Source organism: Peromyscus maniculatus, chromosome 12, assembly GCF_049852395.1.
Source record: "Peromyscus maniculatus bairdii isolate BWxNUB_F1_BW_parent chromosome 12, HU_Pman_BW_mat_3.1, whole genome shotgun sequence".
NCBI lineage: Eukaryota > Metazoa > Chordata > Mammalia > Rodentia > Cricetidae > Peromyscus > Peromyscus maniculatus.
In genome coordinates this window covers 12,948,107-12,973,769 of record NC_134863.1, presented here as the reverse complement: position 1 = coordinate 12,973,769, position 25,663 = coordinate 12,948,107, and the positions used below count along the sequence as shown (strand labels likewise).

At 41.0% G+C, this 25,663-nt stretch overlaps 1 protein-coding gene across 2 annotated transcripts in view; it reads right to left on the bottom strand.

Moving 5' to 3' along the window:
- The window catches only part of LOC143268221 (uncharacterized), a 152,298-nt gene that overhangs the window by 77,409 nt on the left and 49,226 nt on the right, over positions 1-25,663 (bottom strand). Inside the window, exons 1-6 of one of the 2 annotated variants that reach the window (XM_076549357.1) lie at positions 14,086-14,223; positions 11,781-11,851; positions 8,788-8,812; positions 5,144-5,266; positions 1,857-1,927; positions 1,172-1,196 (exon numbers count right to left, since the gene is read on the bottom strand). In XM_076549357.1, coding sequence (XP_076405472.1) covers positions 1,172-1,196; positions 1,857-1,927; positions 5,144-5,266; positions 8,788-8,812; positions 11,781-11,851; positions 14,086-14,107 — 337 coding nt within the window. In that variant the 5' untranslated portion in view covers positions 14,108-14,223. Of the gene's footprint in view, positions 1-1,171; positions 1,197-1,856; positions 1,928-5,143; positions 5,267-8,787; positions 8,813-11,780; positions 11,852-14,085; positions 14,224-25,663 lie in introns of those variants that run through there. The other variant, XM_076549356.1, reaches the window with a different exon arrangement.

Below are 25,663 nucleotides of genomic sequence, written 5' to 3'. Positions count from 1 at the left end.
ATGGCAGTGTGACAGTGTGTGTGTTTCCTTGCTGAATACATGTACCTAATGAGTGCTCACCTTCAAATCACAGGCACTGACCAACCCTGAGAGGAAAAACACATGGAGCAGAGTGTACCCAACCTTTAAAGATGTATTCCCACTGGATATGGAGTGCACTGCTTTCATAACAGTTCTCTGTAGGCAGAGGAGGTGAAGCTCTGTGATTTCTAGGCCAGTATGGTACATAAGTAGGTAGTTCCAGTATAGATAAGGACAAACTGTGAGTCCCTGAAACCTGCCCCCAAAAGCAATATATTCTCAGAGAATGAGGTAGCACACATCAACCTCCAGGTGGTGACTGCAGTTCTCAGTGCACATGTACTTAAATTGTGTTCCTCTTTGGGCCCATGCTTCTGTTGTCTACTCTGTTCATGCTATTCTCCAGATCCCAGAGAAACCCATTTTAGAAATATCCATCCTACTCCTCTGTATATTTTATTTAATTGTGAGACTCTGTCATCTTAAAAGGAGCACTGTGCTCCTCTAGCATTCAAAGCAGTGACTGTCTGTTGCATGCTGAGTGACATTTCCTAGGACTTCCAACCACCACAGCCGTCACTGCAGTGTTTGGGATCCCTATCGATCTGCCTTACTGCAGACAGATGTAAGAGGACAGAGCTCTCCACGGGGATTACTGTGCCCTTGATGAGGTAAGAAGTGGCTCTTAAGATGCACAGCTAAGGAGCCTCATCACTACCTCTTGAGTTCTAGTTAACTCATTTATGAAGGAACACAAGCATGTAACTGACCCTGCATATCTGAGATGAGGTTTGAACACATTTTTGTAGTTACCTTGTATTCTGATTTTCAATTTACACATCAGTAACTGGAAATTAGGTTGTGAAAAAGGCATCCTACTTTTGGGGGGAAAACAGATTTAAACAAGAATTGAAGTACAATACCCTCAAATAACAAAAGATTTCTTTTGAACACAAGAACCATAGAAATATCCATGATTACTTACTTGCTGTGGCCCTTGCCTTCAAAAGAAACTAAGAGAAAAATTAACACAACAATTCTCATATCATTAATATCTTACATCACAGTGGTGTATCACACAAAATACAACCAGTGTTTTCACAATTCCTACCTCAGTTTTGTCTTAGGAAAATGATCCCCCAATACATACCACATCTATGTTTTTTGGTCTTCGCCTGCAATCAATAGGAAAGAAAATATTTAATGTCATGATCATGCTGAGCAATGTCTACAAAGCTGTTTTGCCCACTAACATCGTGTGACTGGACAGAGAAGAGTAGTAACAAAGAGACTATATTAATGGGTACATTATTCGATGATGTCACAGAGATCTGGGACTCTGTCCTTTGTGATACAAACTAGTACTGGGCATACTTTTTCTTATTCAGTGGCAGATCAGGTAAACCTATCTGGCCTATAGAGGGTTGCAAAACTTACATCACATACCATCTATAAAAACTTTTATGTTTCACTAAGGTATTTTTTGTTTCTAGACTATGGTTTACAAATAACTTGAGTATATGGTTGGAAGCTTAGTGTGTCCAGCTTGAGGATGTTCAGAGGATCTTTCAACCATGAGGACTGGTGTAAACTAGAGGCCCCCACCTTGGTGGGAGCACTCATACAGCAGGACACAAAGTTGTGCCACATTGTGATGTATGCTGTCTTGATCAGGACCAAGTTGGTACAGTTCCATTCCCTCCTCTTCCTAAATAAGCTCTCTAATATCCGTGATGACTCAGATCAGTTTAATGAATGAAATGTGATACCCACTGAAGCACAAGGGGACTACTGAGGTAACCTTTCTACCTCAGAGAAAGGAAAGGCCCTCTTACCCTCACAGTCTTCACTCGTCGATGTTTCTTGTAGCGGGGTGAGGCCGCACTGGTGGTAGGTTCAGGGGACACTAGGGGAAAGGAAGCGATTCTCAGCTCACGGGACTTAGTATTATTACAGGGCATCTTTGCTTGATGTGGATAAAACTGCATGGATTTAGTACATGGGTCTAAATATCATCAGACTTTTCTGTCCCCTCAGCAACACCTAAACATTCAGCAGTTGTTTTTGAAATAATTGCGTCCGAGGCTTTATAGTATTTACAAATGCTTGGCCGGTAGCTTAGGCTTATTAATAACTTGATCTTTCACTTATATTAACCCATATCTTATCTATAGTTAGCCACGTGGTGTGGTACCTTTTATCCCTACAGTATTCTCATCTTGCTTCCTCTGGGTCTCGCTGGGGACTCCTGACTCTGCCCTTCCTCTTCCCTGCATTCTCAGTTTGGTCGCCCTGCCTGGCTACTGGCCAATTAGCCTTTTATTAAATCAATTCAAGTGACAAATCTTTACAGTGTACAAGAGGATTCTTCCATGGCAACTAAATCTAATGGAAAATATGGTTGGGTTGTCACTGGACTGTCTTCCAGGAAGACAAATTAAGGCCCCGTACAGGTCTGGAGAGAAATGAGGAACAGATATATTTTCCTTTCTATGAAATCTGAATCTTAAGCAGTGTGAAAGAATAGTTGTATCATGTAAGGATTAAATAAATCTTTCAAAAAATTTCTTTTTACATTTATTATATTTGGGATGCTCAACAGCTGGCAGTGCATCCAGCAGAAGTGACCCTTCTGCACCTGGTTCTCTCAGTCAACCATGAAGGTTCCAGGCTCAAATTATTGATCTCAGTCTTTACCACATGTGCTTTTACTGCTACACACTCAAGAACCACAGAAAAGTAACCTTATGATAAAAATCACAGAGTTCAATCAGTCTCTGAGATGATTTGAACGCAGGATAGCTGCTACTCTCATCAACCTCAGCTGGCCATCAGGAGACTTTTATCTATATACATGTAATAAAGGTCTGATCCACACCCTTTCTAGAGAGTCAACTGACTTTCCAGACATATTTTTCTGAAAAAGGTTCTTTTCTGTTCTCTCCACTGATCTTTTCAATCTCATGAGCTTTGTGAGACAATAAATGATTACAGAAAGACCTGGAACACCCAGGACAAGATGAGAACATGTGTGGGAATTAGTCCACATTGCCTGGACAACGTGTTCCAGTACACAAAATAACCAATAAAGTAACTGGAAAAATGGACCACATAGGCCTCCAAGGTTTTCCAGACCAAGAAACATGGCAATAATGAAAGGGAAGTGGCTGGAGCGAGGGAGAGGGTGGCAAGAGGTAACAAGAACGGAGATGAAAGTCGGGGGGGCTAGAGGAGAATCTTGTCTCTCTGTCACACACAGGTCAGAAGAGGACAGTATGCATTGAACCTACAGATATAGTGCACAATAGGAAGTTAAAAAAAAACTGCAGACTGAGAGAATCCAAGGGATGCAGACGTAGTTCTGATGGGCCTGGGCTGTGAGCCTACTGAAGTAGAAAAAGTAAAGCCACGTAGAGAAGAGAGACTCCTTAGAGCATAAACTCATGTCCCCAGGAAAGAAGAGACAGGTCAGACCACGCCAAGAGTGAGAGACTCGAGTAGTGACAGCACAGGGGACAGGCACCTCCTGCAGGTGTCTGGAGAGCTGACCCCCTCGGGTGTATAACCTGTATTATGAGGAACATGGGCAATATTTTAGGAAAACTCACAAACACAGTCTCTGCATATTGGAGGCTGAAGCAAGGATGTCTCTAAAAGCACCAAAGATCACCCAAAGGGCAGACCCTTTCTCATCCATTAAGTCAAAGGTTCCATGATAGATATCAGCCTGAAATCTCCCTTGACTGAAATCACCTAGCATGGCACTTAAAGTCAAGGAACATAGACTGGTAAAAGCTAAAGACATATATGAGGTCTTTACTTGTCAGGACATTGCCAGTGTTGCAATGAGGCCATACAACAGAAGCCTGCTAGCTATTTAGCTGTCTAATCTTTGGTTGTCCTTTGAAGATGGACTAAATGATCAACAGAAGACCAAGAAAGCACTACTACAAATGTCCCAGGGGACCCAGGGACAGGATCTGCTCATTCAGTATCACCAGGACCACTTGGTAAGAAATTTATACACACATTTGAATGCACAGGGGCAAGTTGTCTATCACCAGAGAGACTGGCTTTATCATAGACTGGAACCCCAAACTGTTTATGGGCATGGTGATGGCAAATATCAGGAGTCAACTGATAGGTCAGGGCTCTGGTGATGCCTCTATGGCATTATCTTGACAAGGTTAACTGAGGTAGCAAATGGTTCAGCTGTTAGTACATTACTCCTGGACTGAGATCCATGACTGTAGAAGGAGAAGGTGAGCTGAGCATAAAGAAACACTCCTTTTCTCTATTTCTGTTGCACTGGACCTCTGCCTCAGGCTCCTGTATCTATGGTTGCTCAGCAAATATGCACACCATACTCATAGTATCATGGGAAAACAAGCACTCCTTCTTTGGCATGTTTGGGTCATAGTATTTTATCACACAAACTGGGAAAGAACCTTATGCACAAATTCCATGGAGAGCTACTAAGTACAATGACAGGCTTGGACACTTGGTAGTGGTAAATGGGGATAAGCGCTAAGTGTTGAAAGACTGCCTTCAAATGACAGAGATGAACCCAAGAATATTACCCCTGACAAGGCTACCATGATGCCTTTGAAAAGGAAGAACACAGAAACCTCCTTCCATGACCTTGCCTCTGTTCTTTCCCATAAGCATAGGGTGTGACACACTACTCCAGAGACCCACTCCCCTTTGGTCAGACTAGAAATGCTGTTATCTGTTTCAAATTTTGTGCTCACTCTTGACAATTTTGACAATGACCATGCCAATCTTGAGCTTGTTTACATTCAGTTCATCTACATCACCGGTATGTGGGAGAAAGTAACAGAGAGGTTGCCTCACCTGTTCCTGCCTACACCAGGTGAAGGGACAGTGACAGAGACAAGATTGAGTTCACCTTTCCTCTGTTTCTTATTACTCAATGTTTGCAAAAGGTGAATTTACATTACATTCTTAAATCGTGTGGTTGAATTTCAGCTGAGGAACTATGCAAGTCAACATTATCTACACAGGAAACTATGGTAATATCATCACCTTTCCCTCCTATCATACAATGATGATCCACAACTACCATATGTCACCCAATGAGATTAATGCATTTCAACAGTACCTTCTCTTTCAGTAGATGGTACATGGCCAGAAGTGTCTGCCTGGACTTCCGGTACTTCAGCCTTCTCAGAAGCAACCATGTGTTGCTGTTGATGGTTCTTTTCCAATAGATTGTATTCTGGGACTGCATTAACAGTAGAGACAGTTATGTCAGTTTCATGGCAGAAAATAGAGGAAACCAGTCTGTTTTAGTACACTCCATAGCATGCCCATTCTCCAGGCACCATCATCAGCGTCACAGTGGTGTTTCAGGAGGATCACTGAGTGCACTGCACACTCCAGCATGCACTGCATTGGTGGTGTAGGCAAGTCTAAATTCATGTCAATGTGGTGTTGTTAAAAGAAGAGCAACATGACTGTATTAAGTTTGCTTTTACCTGATAAACAGTGTCCATGTCTCTCTTGGAGTCCCATAAATATGGTAAACTTTATAAACTCCCTCCTTTCTGAGTAGTGTTTACTAGGGTGCTATATACTGTGAAACTTCTCAGTGCAAAACATATGAATAAACATACATACATACATATATATATATATATATATATCCATCCACATACACACACATGCATGCATACATGCATGTACACACACACACACACACACACACACACACACACACACACAGCTTGACCTCAAATAAATGTACATATACTACCGAATTACTCTGTGGTATTTGTTATTGTCAGAACAGTCAGCTACATTTGAGTGAATCCAGGTAGCATGAGGTTGTGTTGGTTACTCATGCAACCAACGGTAGAGAATGTATTTATTTTCACTGTTTACCTTCACTGTTTACATGAGAAACTATAGAAGGGCCCTAGCTTAGCAGAAATATATGATCTTCCTCCAATATTTTCAACCTGCCTAGTGCCTATCAGTTAGTGATTCTCTAGATAGTGGACCACATTGAGAGGTAAGCAAAGCTTCCATATTTTCTAGAGATGCTCAGATTCAAAGTCACTCAGAGCCAAGTTGTCACATGATGGTTGGGATGAGTAGGAACTTCCCTTCCACTAGCCAGGCCTGGATATGTCCTCATCACGAACTGACAAGAACAGTAGCCAGGTGCATTGGTAATATAATAAACAGTGCCTGTACACGTCATTTTCTAGGTGACATCCTCATTGACCATCTGTACAGTCTTTATTAATTCTGGCTAAGATAGGGGTAATGACTGCAGGAGCATCGAGAACGCACTATACCTGTTCATGCCTTTCTCACCAAAGTCCTATCTTCTCTATATTGCCGTTTAATTTTTCCAGAACAGATCTGTGTTCTAGTCTAGCCTGAAATTTCTACAGCAAAGAACGAACTTATGTCTCTCTTTCTTCCACTTCTCAAGGACAAGGACTAATAAGATTGAGACATCCTGGGCACATTTTGAGCAGAATTAGGAGTCAAACTCTGGGTTTAATTAGCAAACTGCGCGTGGTTATGCTAATCATGCACTGAGGCAACTGGGCCACAAGCTCCAGCCCATATTAGCATACTAGCTTTTCTTAATACAAACTACCATATAACAAAGTACTGAAAATGTAAACACACTGTGCATAAAATACTTTTGAAATGATGTTACTGAGCCATATACTCTTCATTGCTGAATATATATGTGTGTGTGTGTGTGTGTGTGTGTGTGTGTGTGTGTGTGTGTACACATATATGAGTGGTCACACTGAAAACATGAGGACCAATCACCACTGAGAAGAAAACTCCTGGAGCATAATAGAGTGCACCCCATTTTTAAATATATAATCTCACTGAGTGTGGTAGTGAACTCCTTGTGTAACAGTTCTCTGTAGTCACAGGCAGGCAGAACTGTGTGATATCCAAGTCAGAAGGGTATATATGTAGCTAGTTCCAGGAGAGCCATGGATACATAGTGAGATCCTGTCTCAAAAACAAAACACTATGTTGTCCAAAAAGTCCGACATCACAGATCAACATCCAGGTGGAGACTAGAGTTCTTAGTGGACACTGTGCCTAAATTGTGTTGCTTTTTGTGTCCATACTAATATTGTTAAACACCTTAAAGTTTTTCAGGTTTTACTGGAAGGAGCCCACGAAGTCTAGCACACATCCATCCTATCTCAATGTAGTGGTAAGCAAAGAATCTGTGAACTACACCACAACATGGGCTGTTTTCTTCCACACTTGCTAAATGTGTGCAGGCAGGGTATTAAATGCAGTCGTTGCACTGCATATGTGAAGATCCTCGTCACTTATTCTGGGCGTTGGTGTATTCATCTGCTTAGGAAAACACATATCAACTCACTACATATGGCTGTGGTGAGCTTTAAACACATTGTTATAGGTAAATCATGAATACTATTTTTTTCTCAAGGAATTTACAATTTTAATATAAACCAGCTGGCTCATTTCCAGTTACATTTTTTTTAATTTTATTTTTCTTTATTAAGAAATTTTCTACTCACTCCTCATGCTATCCACAGACCCCCCTCCTCCCTCCTCCCATCCCCAACCCTCTTTCCCAAGCCACCCCGCATCCCCCAAATCAAGGTCTCCCATGGGGAGTCAGCAGAGCCCAGCTCACTGAGCCTAGGCAGGTCCAAGCCCCTTCCCACTGCACCAAGGCTGTGCAAGGTGTCACACCACAGGCACCGGATTCCCAGAAGCCTGCCCATGTACCAGGGACAGATCCCGATCCCACTGCCTGGGTGCCCCCCAAACAGTTTGAGCCAAACAACTGTCTTCCATGTCCAGAGGGCCTAGTCCAATCCCATGGGAGCTCCACAGCCACCAGTCCACAGTTCATGTGTTCCCACTACTGTGGTCCATTATCTCTGCACGTCCTCTCATCATGATCACAATGTCCCTCACCTGCAGTATCTCTCCTCTCTCTCATCAATTGGATTCCCGGAGCTCAGCCTGGTGCCTGGCCGTGGATCTCTGTATCTGCCTCCATCAGCCACTGGACAGAGGCTCTATGATGACAGCTAGGTTATTTGCTAGGCTGGTCACTAGAGTAGACCGGTCCAGGCACCCTCTGGACCACTGCCAGCAGAACAAGGTGGGGTCAACCTTGTGGACTCCTGAGAGTCTCCCCAGCACCCTGCCTCTTCCTGTTTCCATGATGTCCTCATCTATCATGGTATCTTCCTCCCTGCCCTCCCACTCTGTCCCTGTTCCAGCTTGACCCTCCCATTTCCCTATGTTCTCATCCCCCACTCCTAAAAAAATTGTATTTTGTTTACTCAATCAACATAGATGGAGTAAACAAAATACAGTTTTTAAAAAAAAGTCTCCCAGAACAAGAATGGAGCCTGTGCTAGACCCTCCACAGTTGTCTTATGGCCAGCTGGCATGGGGGCTCAGGTCCTTAATTTCTTTTTCACAACAGTTTTCCTGAAAATTGGGTTCAATGACATGGACATCTGTCTAGATAAAATAAGTTTAAACATAGCCTGGTGCACAAAATCCCAAACTAAGGAGGTCACAGCTAGACGTAGCAACTGTAGACACATGACTATGATTTCTTACTTGAGGTATCACTTTTTTTTCTAAATCAAACTCCCAACTGTCAATTGATGAATGTGTTTTGCTTACTGTGGTACACTAGACAAAAGACAACCAGTATTCACACAATTCACATCTAAAACATGTCTTCAGTGACTCTGGAATACATACCACATCCGTCTTTTCCTGGGTCCACCTGCAAAACACAGTAAAGAAAACACTTTGAGACTCAGATTATGGTGAGTTCTGTTTGTACAACACTTTGGCTCACGTGTTTGCTGGGCATTATTACACCAAGGATTGCCAAGCCCTTGGGTGGAAGATTCTGGATTAGTATGTCGTATGATACTGACAGAATATCTCAGGACGTCTTCTTTGTGACAAACACTAGTCTGTTTTTCACTTTTGCTGACTAGAGGCCACATCAGGTATCCCTATGTGTTTCGCCTCCACTGATGGTCAGCTAAGGTATATCACGACATGACAGAGCAACTCTATATCTGGTTACTATGATTTGTTTGTTTGTTTGTTTGTTTGAAACAAGAATTAACCTTTATTGAGCACTTATTATGTGCCAGGACAGATTAATATCTTTTAATATTTTAAGGCAATTAAGTAAATATTGTTATTGCTACTTTATTGAGGAAGGCAATGTAGACACAGAAAGGATACGTTTGCCAAAAGTCACAGAGCCAAGAACTCCCAGTTTTTCCAGACAGGAGGCTTGAAGCTCAGAGCTCAGGTTGTCATACCACCGGCTTCCTTTGTAGAGTCCCTCTGTGGCCCATGGGTTGGAATTCCTGGTCAGTGGCCACTCCCCCCCCCCCTACATGACCGAGCATGTACTGCCAAAATGATTAGTCATTCCAAGGCTTTATGGCCTATGTAATCCATGCGCTGCATCAGGCAATCTATGCGCATACGTGGCATAGCTACATATGCCCTCGGGCAGGGGAATCCATAAAAAGCCAGTCACAGGGGCCGGGCGGTGGTGGCGCACACCTTTAATCCCAGCACTCGGGAGGCAGAGGCAGGCGGATCTCTGTGAGTTCGAGGCCAGCCTGGGCTACCAAGTGAGTTCCAGGAAAGGTACAAAGCTACACAGAGAAACCCTGTCTCGAAAAACCAAAAAAAAAAAAAAAACGAAAGCTAGTCACAGCCTCCTGTCCCCTTCTTCTCCTCCCCCTGTCCCCACAGATCTTCCATAGGTCCAAGCACATTCTCTTCTGTCCCTCCTTCCCTAATAAACTCTGAGAGTGGGTTTCGTGGTGCCTCGAACCTTTTCTCGCTCGGTAACAGTGCCGCTTAATGAATAACATCGTGCCGCCACATAAAAGCCAACACCACGTGCTCTTTTGCTCTCCCCAAAAACTGCCGCCGACGCCTGGTTCTCCCGCGCCCGCCGCCGGGGTTTGCTTTCGAGGGCGCTAGTTCAAAGGCGGCCTCAGCTTCCCACGGGTCTCCCGGAGACTGCATATTCCCTGCCTGGTCCAGGGCGTCCGATTCGCAAGGCCACGCCTTGTTCTGATGCCTCGGGAGTCCCTCTCTCTCTTCCGGGCCCACAGTCCAGGATGCCAGCGGCGGCATCTTAGAAAAAAGACCTTAGCGTCCAGGAACCGGGCAGGGCATGAGGAGAGCGAGGCCGGGGTTTTCTGACACAGCAGGGGCTGACGTGGCAGGGCTGGGGTCTCCCCATCGCCACAACAGGTTTCTCTCCGCTGCCCGCTTCCGGCTGCGCGCCTCGCGAACAAACGCCCCGGGCTCCGCCTTTGACTTTCCCGGGCAGAGAAACCCCGCGGCCCGGTGGCTCTCCGGCGCCTCCCTGCACGGCCGCCCTCTGCGCTTGCGCAGACCGTAGCTCCGGTGCCCCGGGAGGGCCGCGCCTGCCCGCCCGCGCCCAGGCTTCCCGCGGTTTTTCACAAGCTGGAAGCGTGGCTGGCTGCGTGGTGCCTCTCTTCTCTCCTGGCGGCAGCTGAGCGGGGGCGAGGTTGACTTGAGGACTCCGGTCTGCACATGGTGTTGGCAGGGGCTTCCAGAAGGGGAAATACCGTTTTGTTGACCCCAGATGGCCCCGGGGCTGGCCGGGGGCGGGGGTGTTGGAAGAGGACGTGAATTCTGACTGGAAAATGTCCCCCCTCTCTTCAAGGAGGGCCCCAAACAGGCCCCGTCCGGCCTCCTCTCGAGGCCAGGATCTTAGGGAAGGGTGTGTCCATGAGTTGGGTAGGACCCCCTTACACACGCGCGCGCGCGCGTGTACACACACACACACACACACACACACACACACGCACGCACGCACGCACGCACGCACGCACCCCAGTCGAGGCCGAGGGTTTCGTGGTCACCGAGGATAACGTGCACTTCCATGTGTTTGAGTCAGGCATACTGGTCTACACCTGTAGCTCCCGCACTTGGGTGGTAGAAACGCAGGAGACCAGCAGTGTGAGGCAAGTCTGGGTTGTATGAGACCCAGTCCTACATGCCATAGTTTTAGGATATTTAAGGTATTCAGAATTGTAATCGCCCTTATTTAAGACCTCATAGGCTTAGGATGAGTTGGTGTTTCTGTGTTGAGAAAAAAATAGCCCCATCTCTGTTGTGATTTCTAGAGTGGTACAAAAATATCTAAGTTTCCTGTATTCTACTGATTATTATGATTACTATATTACTACTATGCCCTTTTATGAGGCACTCTAATAATGTACGTGCATCCCATGACTTAGAGTTCTGAGCAACTGGACACCCTATACTGGGGCATATGAAGCTTCCACAACATTGATCTTTGGGGAACAATCAAATTTAACCTAAACCAGAGGCTCTAGAAGTCATAAAAGCGGGAGACCCTTACGTGAACATTCAAGTCTACATGGATGATATGCCTATCAACTTCCAAGTGAAATTTACATACTTTTGTCAAAAGCAGAACACCATGCTCCCAAAGACATCCTGTCCCCTTGACTCAAAATCAATACCTGACATAAGCATGTGTGGGTGTTCTATGCAATCACTAATCTGGTCAAATTCTGTTTTCCCTTCTTCCTAAATATACTATTTAACACCCATGATAACCTAACCAACTTTATTTTTCAAGTGTGAGAGCCACCAAAACCTAAGGGAAGAATCATTAAAGCAGCTTTTCACTCTTTCATAAAGAAACTGTTTACCTTTGTCAAAGAACTGGGGGACTTCTGTACATCAGTTGAAGATGGTGTTGCAACTTGATGTTCAGGTGTAACTAGAGGGACAGAAAAATAACTGTCAGTTCATGGTACCATTTACCCACCCAAGCATCTTTACTTGACATGGATAAAAGTGCATGGCATCAGTACATGTGATTAGACTTAGTTAAGCGACTACTGGACTGTTTTTCCTAATGGCAAATGTAGGCAAAGATTAAAAAAATAATAATAAACAGGGTTTTTTTTTCCTGCTTTCTAGAGAATAGGAATCTAAAGCAATGTGAGAGTCTGTGTTTCAATATGTAACTACTGAATGCATGTTTTAAAAAGCTTTTATACATTTATTCAGTGTGGGAGGGAGCACATCAGAAGACAACCTTTGGTGGCCAAGTCTCTCCTTCCATTAGGTGAATTCTGGGGACAGAATCAAAACATCAGGTCTGGTGACAAGCACTGATACTTACTGAGCCATCTCACTCTCTCCATTAAAATAAATCTCACAATTAAACAACATATCACCATCAATTCCTGAGATCATTTTGAAGCCCAGAAGAACTAACAATCCCTTCAGCATATCTCACAAACATATTTCAACCTCCATCAATTGATACATTCTGATTCTGCATTCACCACAAAGAACATAGAATTTTAGCCTTGATAACATATACATTTTACTGGGGAAGTGAATTTAGTATGAGGCATATGGTGTAACTGTATTGATCCTTCATCCTTTGACATACAACAATAATTTACTGAAGAGTGGAAACCAATAATAAGCATATTGTGTCTTGTTTCTCCTTCTAGTCTTTTCTTACTATTCTATGAACCTTTGTATTCATGTGTTTTGTGGCATCCAATTTAAAACCAGCAGTGATGGGGAAGAATGATTGTCTGGATCCTGTTGATCATTCAAGTCCTTTAACACAGTTCTACATGAGAGTTGCTTCAAGGGTGATGCATACTCTAAAAACTGGGTAGATATTCTGGGTACTTATGTGTCACTCTTTCAGGGTGTATAGCTCACAAGGTCTCTGTACTTCTAAGGGCCACATTTGTATTGCCATTAGACACCAATCAAAGATCTCCCCATTTGTAATTGTCTTTAGGCCAGGGGTAAAGGTGAGTGTCCCAACCCTAAGTATCTGTGAACTGATGAGAAGTACTGGTACTTCCTTATAATGACTAGGATGAAATGTGACACTGATGTAACAATACCTGTCCTGGGCTATGTCATAAAGTAGATAGTACCTAGGACTTCTACAGACTTGCAGATATCCTGACATGTGTTTAGAGACTCAGGATAGTGGGCAATATGTCTGGGTTCACATCTTGGCTCTTCTACTTAAGCATATTCTCTCTCTCTCTCTCTCTCTCTCTCTCTCTCTCTCTCTCTCTCTCTCTCCCTCCCTCTCCCTCCCTCTCCCTCCCTCTCCCTCCCTCTCCCTCTCTCCACTCTCTCCCTTCCTCCCCTCCCCTCCCCTCCCCTTCTCTCTCTCTCTCTCTCTCTCTCTCTCTCTCTCTCTCTCTCTCTTTCTCTCTCTCTCTCTGTTGTGTTATTCCACCCTGGGAATTCACATAGTCAATAAAGAAGAACATGTGTCTATGCTGTTGCTGAGTCATTTAATGAATATAACCCAAGCAGTGTCAACACTTGGGAAGGTTAGATATTGTAAAATATCCTGCTATCCAAAGTCCTGAATTTTAAATTCCCAGGTCACTGTTCTTCAATGGCATATGACTGATAGTCCTAAAGACCTACATTTCAAATTTACCAATCTCTATTGAAAAGAGGTATAGATTTTTAAATGATTCCTATGTTGACCTAAGTATACAATCAATCAAATGTCCATGCCTAAAAATAGCCAGCATTGTTCTCTAGAATATTCTAGCTACTTTACCATGGTCAGTGTATACCTGTTTAATGAAATGAACCCCAGAATTCTTGATGGATTAACATTACATATTAAAATGTCTAGTATTATAAGATCATTGAAAACATACAATCTTAATTAACAGCTCTTCACAAATATGAACATCTCTATATTTAGGTTTTGAACAATTCATGAAGACAGCTATAGCTCTGAAAGAGGTCTTCTATTCACAACCCTGGAGCAGTTCTGGGGAGCTAGCCTCTTCTGGACTGTATTTCAAAGTATTTCATAGAGAATAGAATATACATAATACATAATAAAACATAATTCTAACAACACAGAAGTTATAAATATTTAAAGATATTTTGAGAAACATTAACCAGTCTAATTGAAGTATTCAATGGCTAGTAATGTCATACCTCGACTACAGCAGTTCCCCATTATACTCTAATTCCAAAACAATATCTCTGTATCTATAAGCGTGTATATTGGAGGCAAGTCGCAATATATACTGGCACTCTGCACTGCGGTGCGAACATATCTAAGTACATGTCAGCAGCATGTCATAGAACGTTCATTGTGAACTCATCATACTGTGACACCCAACAGCTGCTATCTAGGCAAGTCAGCTCATATAAGTCCAAGACTACAGCCTGGGTTATTTTAAATGCCACTGTACTTTACTTCATGATGGCCAACTACAAAGTAAATGTTTTCCCTACACACACACACACACACACACACACACACACACACACACACACACACAAACACACACACAACTTGCCCTCAAGGAAATGGATGCACTACAGAATTTCTCTGTGGTGTCTATTAAATGGCAGAAGAGTGAGCAACATGAGTGAACTCAGGTAGCATGAGGTTTGTGTTGGTTACTCATGTAACTAACAGTAGAGAATGTATTTATTTTCACTGTTTACCTTCACTGTTTACATGAGAAACTATAGAAGGGCCCTAGCTTAGCAGAAATATATGATCTTCCTCCAATATTTTCAACCTGCCTAGTGCCTATCAGTTAGTGATTCTCTGGTTAGAGGACCACACTGAGAGGTGAACAAGGCTTCCATATTTTCTAGAGATGCTCAGATTCAAAGTCACTCAGAGCCAAGTTGTCACATGATGGTTGGGATGAGTAGGAACTTCCCTTCCACTAACCAGGCCTGGATATGTCCTCATTACGAATTGACAAGAACAGTAGCCAGGTGCATTGGTAATATAATAAACAGTGCCTGTACACGTCATTTTCTAGGTGACATCCTCATTGACCATGTGTACAGTCTTTATTAATTCTGGCTAAGATAGGGGTAATGACTACAGGAGCTATGGTGATATTTTATTTGTACTGAAGTGTGATTTTATTTGTATGTTTAAATAAAGTTGCCTGGGGGTCAGAGCTAATAGCAAGCCATAGCAGAAGCTGGGTGGTGGTGGCACACACCTTTAATCCTGATCACATGACAGGCAGATCTCTGTGTGTTCAGGAATACAGCCAGCATGGAGACACATGCCTTTAATCTCAATACCAACCATAGAGACCTAGAGGTCTGTATAGACTGGCAGTGACGAGGGGGTCATGTGGTTGGGTTTACAACCAATAAGAAGGCAGAACAGAAAGTCAATAAAAAGACAGACACACAGGAAGTAGGCCTCTTTCTGAGGGGAAGGACAGCAGCGGCAAGAAGGTTAAGAAGGTGGTTTTAAGTCTCAGCTCTTAGCTACTGCTCTGACCTCTTGGGCTTTTGACTCTGCATTTGGCTCTGTGTTTCTTATTTAATAAGACTGTTACATCTACAACAGTGCCTATACACATCGTTTTCTAGGTGGCATCCTCATTGATCATCTGTACAGCCTTTATTAACTCTGGCTAAGATAGGGGTAATGACTACAGGAGCATCGAGAACGCACTATACCTGTTCATGCCTTTCTCACCAAAGTCCTATCTTCTCTATATTGCTATGCTTTCTTTTTTATTTTTTCAGAAAAGATCTCTGTAGTTTCTTTTGTTTTTTACTCTTGCTTTTTGGGGGCCCACCATCCAGCTCCTAAATAAATCACATAGAGGCATATTCTTTCTTATGAATGCCCGGCCTTAGCTTGGCTTGTTTCTAACCAGCTTTTTAACTTAAATTATGCCATCTACCTTTGCCACTGAGCTTTTATCTTTCTCTGTTTCTATATACCTTTCTTTACTTCTTACTCCACAGCTTACTGTGTAGCTGAGTGGCTGGCCCCTGGAGTTCTCCTCTCCTTTTCTTGCTCCTTGATTTCTTCTCAGATTTCTTCTCCAATTCATTCTCTCTGCCTTCCAGCCCTGCCTATCCTTTCTCCTGCCTAGCTGTTGGACATTCAGCTCTTTATTATACCAATAAGGTGTTTTAGGGAGACAAAGTAACATAGCTTCACAGAGTTAAACAAATACAGCATAAAAGAATGCAACATATCTTTGCATCATTAAATAAATATTGCACAGCATAAACAAATGTAACACATCCCAAGCTAATAATCCACAACACATCAGGTCTTTGGTATTTCCTTCAGTCTGCAGAGATAGTCCTGCTGTCGAGTAACCATTCTGTACACTATGAAGATTTGTCACTGTGATTGGTTTAATAAAGAAGATGACTGGCCAATAGCTGAACAGGATAAGCTTAGGTAGGAGAGCCAAACTGAGAATGCTGGGAAGAGAAAGGGTGGAGTCAGAGGAGTTGCCAGCCCAATGCAGAGGGAGCAGGAGATGTAGGTAACATGCTAATAAAAGTACCGCCACATGCAGAGCATAATTGAGGTACATGGGTTAACTTAAAATGTAAGAGCTAGTTAGTAATAAGCCTGAGCTATTGGCTGACATTTATAAGTAATCTTAAGTCTCCATGTTGATTATCTGGGATCGGGGGTCAGGAGAGGAAAACTCTGCCTATAAATGGCACCCAACTTCCAGGGCCATGTTCCTCCACATAAAGCCTGAGCGAGCTTTAAAAAAGGTTCTAAACACACAGAAATGGAGCCAGACATGACTTCCTAGTCTTGTGTCTCTCATACCTGCTGCAGTACAGTGACAAAGCTCCTGGCAATGGCCACCACACCATGAACTAAGCCACACGGTGGGTTCCCATCACACGGGGCACAGTAGAGAGAAGTATCTCCCAGCAGCATACTGCATGGCAGGTTTAGGGTTTTTGCAGACAGAAAAGGTTACAGATACACAGTAAAGACAGATTCAGATGAAGACTTCTAAATGGATAACAGCATGTTTTAAAATATGCATACCCTTGGGATAGAAAAGATAAAGTGTAGAGAAAGTCCTTTAAAAAGGAATAGAGTACTTTAAAAAATATAACAAGTCACATAAAGATAGGAAATATCGGGCTGGAGAGGTGGCTCAGAGGTTAAGAGCACTGCTTGCTCTTCCAAAGGTCCTGAGTTCAATTCCCAGCAACCACATGGTGGCTCACAACCATCTGTAATGAGATCTGGTGTCCTCTTTTGGTTGACTTGTGTACAATGCACAATCTATATTTATATTGATACAGATATGGATGTTACCATTAAAAGTCTATATATTTTCAGAACAAGGGGAACAGACACCAATAAAAATGGATGGACCAAGGTGATCTAGCATGCAAAACAGCTTCAAAGCTGCTGACTAAGATGATCCAGCCTCACAGACTACTCTAGCCAAGACTTAACAATTATCCTGATTTTCTCAAAGTTCCCTCAAAGATTAATAGTGCCCCAAGAAAACAGGAAGCAGTCTACAGAAAACAACATCCACATTCCCAAAATATTGGCTATGGATGTTTGTTATAATTTTAGGGGGGTTGATTACAAGTTGTTATTGGTAATGGTCAGAAAAAAAGCTGACCAAAAGAGATTAGATTCAAGATTCCATTCTGAAAAGAAAAAGGGAGGATATAAAAATAATAGAATAAAATGATAGATTATTGAATCTATTTTTAAACCAAATACAACTACCAGTCTTAAATATTTTATATTGGTATGAGTGTTTATATATTGATACAAATTTGAAGTTAATTTTGTAATACTGCATGTATGTTTCTACTCTTGTTTTGGTTATTATGCTTATGCGTCTCATTTTAAAATGTAATGTATAATTAAAAATACAGATTAAGCCAGGTGATGGTGTTACACACCTTTAATCCCAGCTAGAATTACATAGTGACCCTCACACAGCAATAGTGGGTGACTTCAATACACTTTCTTCAATATACAGGTCATCTAGATAAAAACTAAACAGAGACATGCTAGTGTTAAATAATGCCATAAACCATATGTACCTAGTAGATATCTAGGAAATATTTCATCCAAACACAAAAGAATATACTTTCTTCTCAGCAGCTCATGGAACTTTCTCCAAAATTGACCATACAACTGGACATGAAGTAAGTCTCAATAGATATTTTTTAAAAAAAAATGGAAATAACATTCTGTATCTTATCTGAACACCATGGATTAAACCTAGATATAAACAACAGCAGAAATGCCAATAAGTGAATGGAGACATGGAAACTAAATAACTAACTACTGATGAAAATTGAGTCAAAACAGAAATCAAGAAAGAAATTTTTCAAATTGAATGAAAATGAAAACACAGCATGCTCAAAGCTATGAGACACAAAGAAGGCATTCTAAGATGCAAGTGTCCACATATAAATCAAACAAACAAAAAAAACAAAGAGATCTAATGTTGGCAACTCAATAGTAAACCTGGAAGCTCTAAAAAAAGAAGGAAAAAGATAATATTGTGAGATACTTGATTACACTGTATGAAAATATGTCACTGTGATTAGTTTAATAAAAAGCTAAATGGCCAATAGCTATGCAGGATTTTGGGGGCACAGAGTATGTTGGAAAGAAAGACAAAGATGCTGAGAGATGGGAATAAACAAAACATGCAGTAGGAGAAGTAACAGACATGACTCATAGCATGACATAGATTAATACAAATAGGTTCATTTAAGTTATAAGAACTAGTTAGAAACAAGCCTAAGCTACAGGCCAAGCTTTAATAATTAATAAGAAATCCCTGTGTCATTATTGGGGAGCTGTTGGTCCCAACAAAAAAATCTGTCTATAAATGGCTTCTAATGTGGAGGGTATGAATACCCAAACATAGGGCCTGAGAAAACAAAAAATAAAATTATGGGCAAAGAACTAGTCCTGTAGTCTCTCCGGCAGGCTAGTTCTTGGCAGTGTACAAAGACATGGCTTCAGGCTGCTGCCTGTGGGATGGAGCCAGTTGCCAGCCACTAGTACCATGTGCCAGTGCCATGGGCTAAGCTGAGCTGTATGTCATGTGATCAGAGAATGACGCAGATGCTTAGTAAAGACAGGTCCAAACACAAGCTATTTGTTATAGCCTCTAGACAGGTTACAGTGCATTTAACAATGTGTGAAGGCTTAAGGGGGAAAAAAGGATATAGACAGTTGTAAAAAGCAATAATTTAAAAATAAAGTTGTTGCTGGAGGGCTTCTCTCCAGGTTCCCCAAGCCCCGCAGTCTCACAATCCACTTATAAAATAATCACTCAGACGCTTATATTATTTACAAACTGTATGGCCGTGGCAGGCTTCTTGTTAACTGTTCTTATATCTTAAATTAACCCATTTTTATAAATCTATACCTTGCCACGTGGCTGGTGGCTTACCGGCGTCTTCACATGCTGCTTATCCTGGCGGTGGCCTTCTGTTTCCCAGAATTCTCCTCTCTCCTTGTCCCACCTACTTCCTGCCTGTCCACCTACTTCCTGCCTGGTCACTGGCCATCAGTGTTTTATTTATATAGAACAATATCCACAGCACTTCCCCTTTTTTTCTTTTTTTTAAAAAGTAAGGTTTTAACTTTAATATGGTAAAACTACATATAACAAAACAATTATTGAGCAAGAATAACAGTTACAATATTAAAGAAGATGTCCTATCTATCTTATATTTGTGAATTTAAGGTTTTATATCTAACTTATCTTTTATCATAACTGAGGAAATTACAACTATCTAGTCTTTAACCACATCAAAGACCTGAGAAGGAACATAATGGTACCTGAGAAATGGTAGATGGATGCAAGCAACTTTCGGGAATCTTGCAAGAGTAGACCAAGACAGCTGGCAGCCTGGACAGTCACCTAATGTTTCTCAGCATTGTTGGTGCATTTAAATTGGCTACAGGCCTAGAGTATCTGACAGACTACTTTCAGAAGCAGGATTTTTGAAAGACCATCTTACCCTGTCTTGGCAGAGTACAATGGTCCCTTTCCTTGTGTCCCGCTTGTCCAGAAAGGACAGCATTGCATTTGTACTGTCAGACATCAAGGCAAGGGCAGTTTTTTGCCCCGTAGGCCATTTTGTGCCAAAAAGACAAACTTCCAAATGGAAATGTCTTAGAAGCCCAACATTCTCTCAGGATCAATTGGTGCAGCCAGGAGCAATTGTGTCTCACGTCAACAGAATTCTAAGTTATTTAAATGCCATATTCTCTAGGTCTATGAAGTGTTTGAAGATTACCTATCTATCTGAAATATATCTATGTATACCTAGAAGACTTAACTAACATGGCTACAAATATGATTATCATAGATGACTAATTATTAATCAATTTTTAATTATCCATTACAATTTTAAATGAGTTACATAAACATAATACCTCAAACAAGAATAGAAATATATATATATACATAGAAATATATATATATATATATATACAGTATAACAAAATTAACTTTAAGTTTGTATCAATAAACTAAAATTTATACCAATGTAAAACATTTTAAACATAAACTAAAATCTATACCAATGTAAAACATTTTAAACAAGTTGTTCTTTAAAAGGTTCATTAATCTACCCTTTTATCTTATCATCTCCATATCCTCCTATATATCTATATCATATCCCCTTTTCTTTTTTAGAAAGAGATCACATTTATAATCAATCTGTTTTAAATAAAAATATTGGTTTTTCTCTGTCCCATACCAGAGGGCTCTTCTGATTTGGGACACAAGAATCTCTTAACCATTTTTTTTTAAAGCAATATGTCTGGGTTTAGAGGGGGAGTGAGCCAATTCCACCTCTAAAGCCAGCTTGGTATATTTGGGAATTTGGGCGTAGCATCTCTTACTACTTCCTGCTGGAGGGGGGCGCTGTATCTTATGGGAATGCAAAGAAAATTTTAGGCCTATGGGGTAGTCCATGAGGCTGTATTGTGTGAACCAGTTGCCTTGAAACCGCTCTGGATGTTGGATCATCTGGGCCATGGTGTCATCGGAGACCTTTCAGGGGGTCTTGGCTGGTCAAACCTGATGTATCTTAATCTGGAACAAATCCACAGCCTCTGGCTTTCTGTGGAAACAAAAGCAGAATCTCTTTTCCAAAGCAACATATCCTTAAATCCAAATTTTGAAGTGAAGGTACCTTTAAAATATACATTTTGGCATAACTCAACAGCTTTTGTAATCAAATGTTTTTCTTCAGTTACAAATATCAAAGAGAACATAATCCAGATTCTCTGTGTGGTAGCCATCTTTACGTGGCTTATGTTTTATATTACCTCGAGCCTATTGCTTTAAGCTGCACCATTCTAAGACTGAAACAGCGCTGTGGCTGCTGGCTCCGCCCACTTCAGCTTCCCAACATGGCGGTGGTACATTTTCTGCCAGCTCTGGGAGTCATCAATTCTCAGAAATAGTAGGTCTAAGCTTTTATCAAAGCAGTGTGTAGTCCAGAAACCTCTTTTTTTTTTTTTAAATACTAGTAAAGACTAAATCTACCACACAGCATAATGTGCCACTGGCAGACGCCTCATTTCCGCCATACTGCTGGTCAAACGCACACACCAGGAACCCTCCAGTGTTCAAACCTTCATTTTGCAGCGTCTAGCTGCCCATATGAGACAAGAAGCAGGAACCTGGTTTTGGCTCTGTTTAGAATTGGTTATTAAATATTGTCAGGTTTAAGGTGGAAACTCGAGCCGTTGGGCGCCATTTGTTGCTGGAGGGCTTCTCTCCAGGTTCCCCAAGCCCCGCAGTCTCACAATCCACTTATAAAATAATCACTCAGACGCTTATATTATTTACAAACTGTATGGCCGTGGCAGGCTTCTTGTTAACTGTTCTTTTATCTTAAATTAACCCATTTTTATAAATCTATACCTTGCCACGTGGCTGGTGGCTTACCGGCGTCTTCACATGCTGCTTATCCTGGCGGTGGCTGCAGTGTCTCTTCAGCCTTCTGTTTCCCAGAATTCTCCTCTCTCCTTGTCCCACCTACTTCCTGCCTGTCCACCTACTTCCTGCCTGGTCACTGGCCATCAGTGTTTTATTTATATAGAACAATATCCACAGCATAAAGTCTTTAAAGAGAGAAGTAAAGTTAAAAAATAAAAAAAAGAATAAGCCATGTAGAGATGGGAAATATACAGAAAGCCTGGATCCTGTATAGTGTTGTATTGTCTTTAAACGTTTTGATTGCTGATGAGCAAAATGTTTTGATAGCTGCTGAGAGACATTGGATTATAAAAACTACCAAATTAAACTAGTCTCTATATATATTTTTAAATGTCTTAAATTGAATTAAAAAAAATATGTTACTTTGGGGAAGAAGTTATGCTTTTGTTTCCAAAGGAAATAAAAGGCTATGGATTCATTAAAGGTAATTGGGATCATATTTGATCAGGGGAAACCCCATAAAAATCCTGGCTACAGACATAAAGAAATAATCCTACAAAAACTACAAGACAAGTGATGTATATTTTACCTGCTCAATCAGAAAACTGTTGTTGGCTGTTTTTGTTCTTTTGGGGGTTCCGCTATGCAGCTCTCAAATAAATACACACAGAGAGTTAGTCTTAATTATAAATTCCTGGCCTTAGCTTGGCTTGTTTGAGTCAGCTTTCCTTAACTGAAATTATCCTGTCTACCTTTTGCCTCTGGGCTTTCACATTTCTCTTACTTTTGTATATCTTAATTTTACTCTTCCACCATGGCTGGCTATGTGGCTGGGTGGCTGGCCCCTGAAGTCCTCTTAGCCTTCTCTGGCTCCTTCTTTCTTTTCCTCCCAGATTTATTCTTCTATTTATTCTGCCAGCCCTTTCCTTCCTTTCTCCTGGCCTGCCACTGGCCATCAGCCCTTCACCAGACTATCAAGTACTCTAGACTGGCAAAGCCTGTCTAGAGTACTTCACAAAGCCAAAAAAACACAACATAAAAGAATGCAACACATCCTTTTATCATTAAGCCAATGTTCTACAGAACAAACAAATGTAATACATCTTAAAATAATATTCTACAACATAAAACAAAAAAATCATCTTTAACTGACTTGTGCACACCACAGAGGCCATACTTGTGATAATTTAGATATGTATGTTACCTTTGAAAGTTTGTGTTTTCAGAGCAAGGGGACCAGACACCAAGGAAAACAGATGGTCCAGGTGATCCAGCCTCTCAGAATGCCCCTGTTGCAGTTTCCTCAGAATTCTGCATCCAGAACAGCTTCAAGGCTGCTGGCTGAGATGTTCTTACCTTGTAGGCTATTCTAGCCAGAACTTGACCATCATTCTAATTTTCTTAAGGTCCCCCAAAGATGTCAGTGTCCCCAGACAACAGGAAGAAGTTAAGAGAGCATAACATCCACATTCCCAAGAGGTGGAGTGAGTAGTTTATGGTAATCCAGTGGGTAATGGATGTTTGTTATAATTTAGTGGGGATATTATAATATAGGGGAAAAAGATAACTATTAACCTCAAATATTTTACATTGGTATGGATTTTGGTATATAGATATAAATTTAAAGTTATTTTTGTTACACTGAAGGTATGTTTCTACTCTTATTTAAGATATTGTGCCTATGTAGCTCATTTAAAAATGTAATGTAAAGTTCTTGTCCTTGAAAGCTATTTAGGATAATAAAGAAATACAGGTTAGTAGTTAGTCTTCTATTACAATCAAAATTACAGTCAAGTTAGGTATATTTTCAGGGTCAATCAGAGACATATCTTAAATAGATAGGATGGTCTTCCAACACTTCAGAGACCTACAGAATACAGAATTTTAATGTTTTAATAACATAGGGCTTCTCATGACAGTGAGACACGTCTGCTCCTGGCAGCACCAATTTACTTCAGAGAAGATGATGGCCACTGAAGAAACTCCATATGGAGTTTGCTTTCTTTGTGCCAAAAACTGGCTATTTGGGCAAGAAACTGCCTCTGCCTCTACTGTTGTCACTACACTGCCCAAACTGGACAAGCAGGGCATACAAAAAAGCAACCAAGACAGGATAGGACAGTCCTTCAAAAATTCCTGATTCATAGAAAAGTCTGACAGATAGACTGTAGGCAGAAAATGGATGACCCAATATTGTAGAGGCATGTTGGGTGACTGTCCAGGCAGCCAGATGTCTGTTATTTCTACAGGTTTGGAAGTGGCTTATACTGCACTTCCTGTTTACTCAGGTAATATTATATCCTTCTGAGGTCTTTGATGAAGTTGAAGACTACATAGTTTTAGTTATATTTTTCCTTAGCTATGAAAGAAAATAAGTTAGGTACAAAAACTTTGGAGTCACCAAGATAGGACAAATAATGGAGTATTTTCTTTGAATCTGCCAAATACAAATGGACTGGGTATTGTAAATGTAATCCTTACTTGATAATTGTTCTTACTGTATATAGTTTTATTATGTTAGAGTTAAAAACCCTTTCTTTTTTATTTCCCAAGAAGAGGGAAATGTTGCAAGATATTTGGTTACACTGTGTGAAGATATGTCACTGTGAATGGTTTAATAATAAGCTAAAATGGCCAATAGCTAGGCAGAATTTGGGGAGCACAGAGGACAATGGGAGGAAGAGCAGAGGTGCTGAGAGACAGGAAACAAACAAGACATGCAGATGGAGAAGTAAGAGATATGAGCCACATGGCAGGATGTAGACTAATAGAAACTGGTTAATTTAAATTATAAGAACTAGTTTGAAAAAAGCCTAAGCTATAAGCTGAGATTTCATAATTAAATAAGTTTCTGTGTCATTATTGGGGAGCTAACAGTCCTGATGAAAAAGACCAACAGAAGAAGGAGAAGGACAAAGAGAAAGAGAAAGAGAAGAAGGGGGGAGGAAGAGGAGGAGGAGGAGGAAGAGAAGATAATACCCAAAAGGAATAGACAGCAAAAAAATAGTCAACTCATGGCTGAAATGAAGAGATAGAAGCACATGCCACATGCACACGCGCACATGCACGCACACACACACACACACACCAAAAAAAAAAAAATCAGTGAAATGAAGTTGTTCTTTGAGAATATAAATTAACAAACCCTTAGCAGAATGAACTAAAATATGGAGAAGGGGATCAAAATTTATAAAATTAGAGAAAAAAGGGGGAACATTACAACAGACACCAAGGAAATATAGAGAATCATAAGGACATACTTTAAAAATTCTGTACTCTACCAAACTGGAAAACCTAAGAAACAGATGAATTTCTTGATATATATAACCTACTAAAGTAAAATCAAGATCAAATAAGCAATTTAAATAGATCTCCTAGTGAAATAACACCTAGTGAAATAAAAGCATTAAAAGTCTCCTACTCCAAAAAGAGTTTATGGACTGATGAATTTAGCACAGAATTCTATCAGGCCTTAAAGAAGAATTAACTCCATTACTCCTCAAATTATTACAAAAAATAGAAACTGAAGGAACATTGTATAATTCTTTTTATTAAGCCAATATTATCCTAAAAACTAAACCACAATAAAGGAAATTAAAGACCAGTATGCCTTATGAAGATAGCTGGAATAATTCTCAACAAATACTTAAAAAACCAAATTCAAACGCATAAAAAAGATTATCCATCATGATCAAGTTAGCATTATTCTAGAGACATGGGGATGGTTCAACATGGGTAAATCAATCAATGTAATGAACCATATATACAAACTGAAAGACCAAAATGATATGGTCACCTCATTAGAT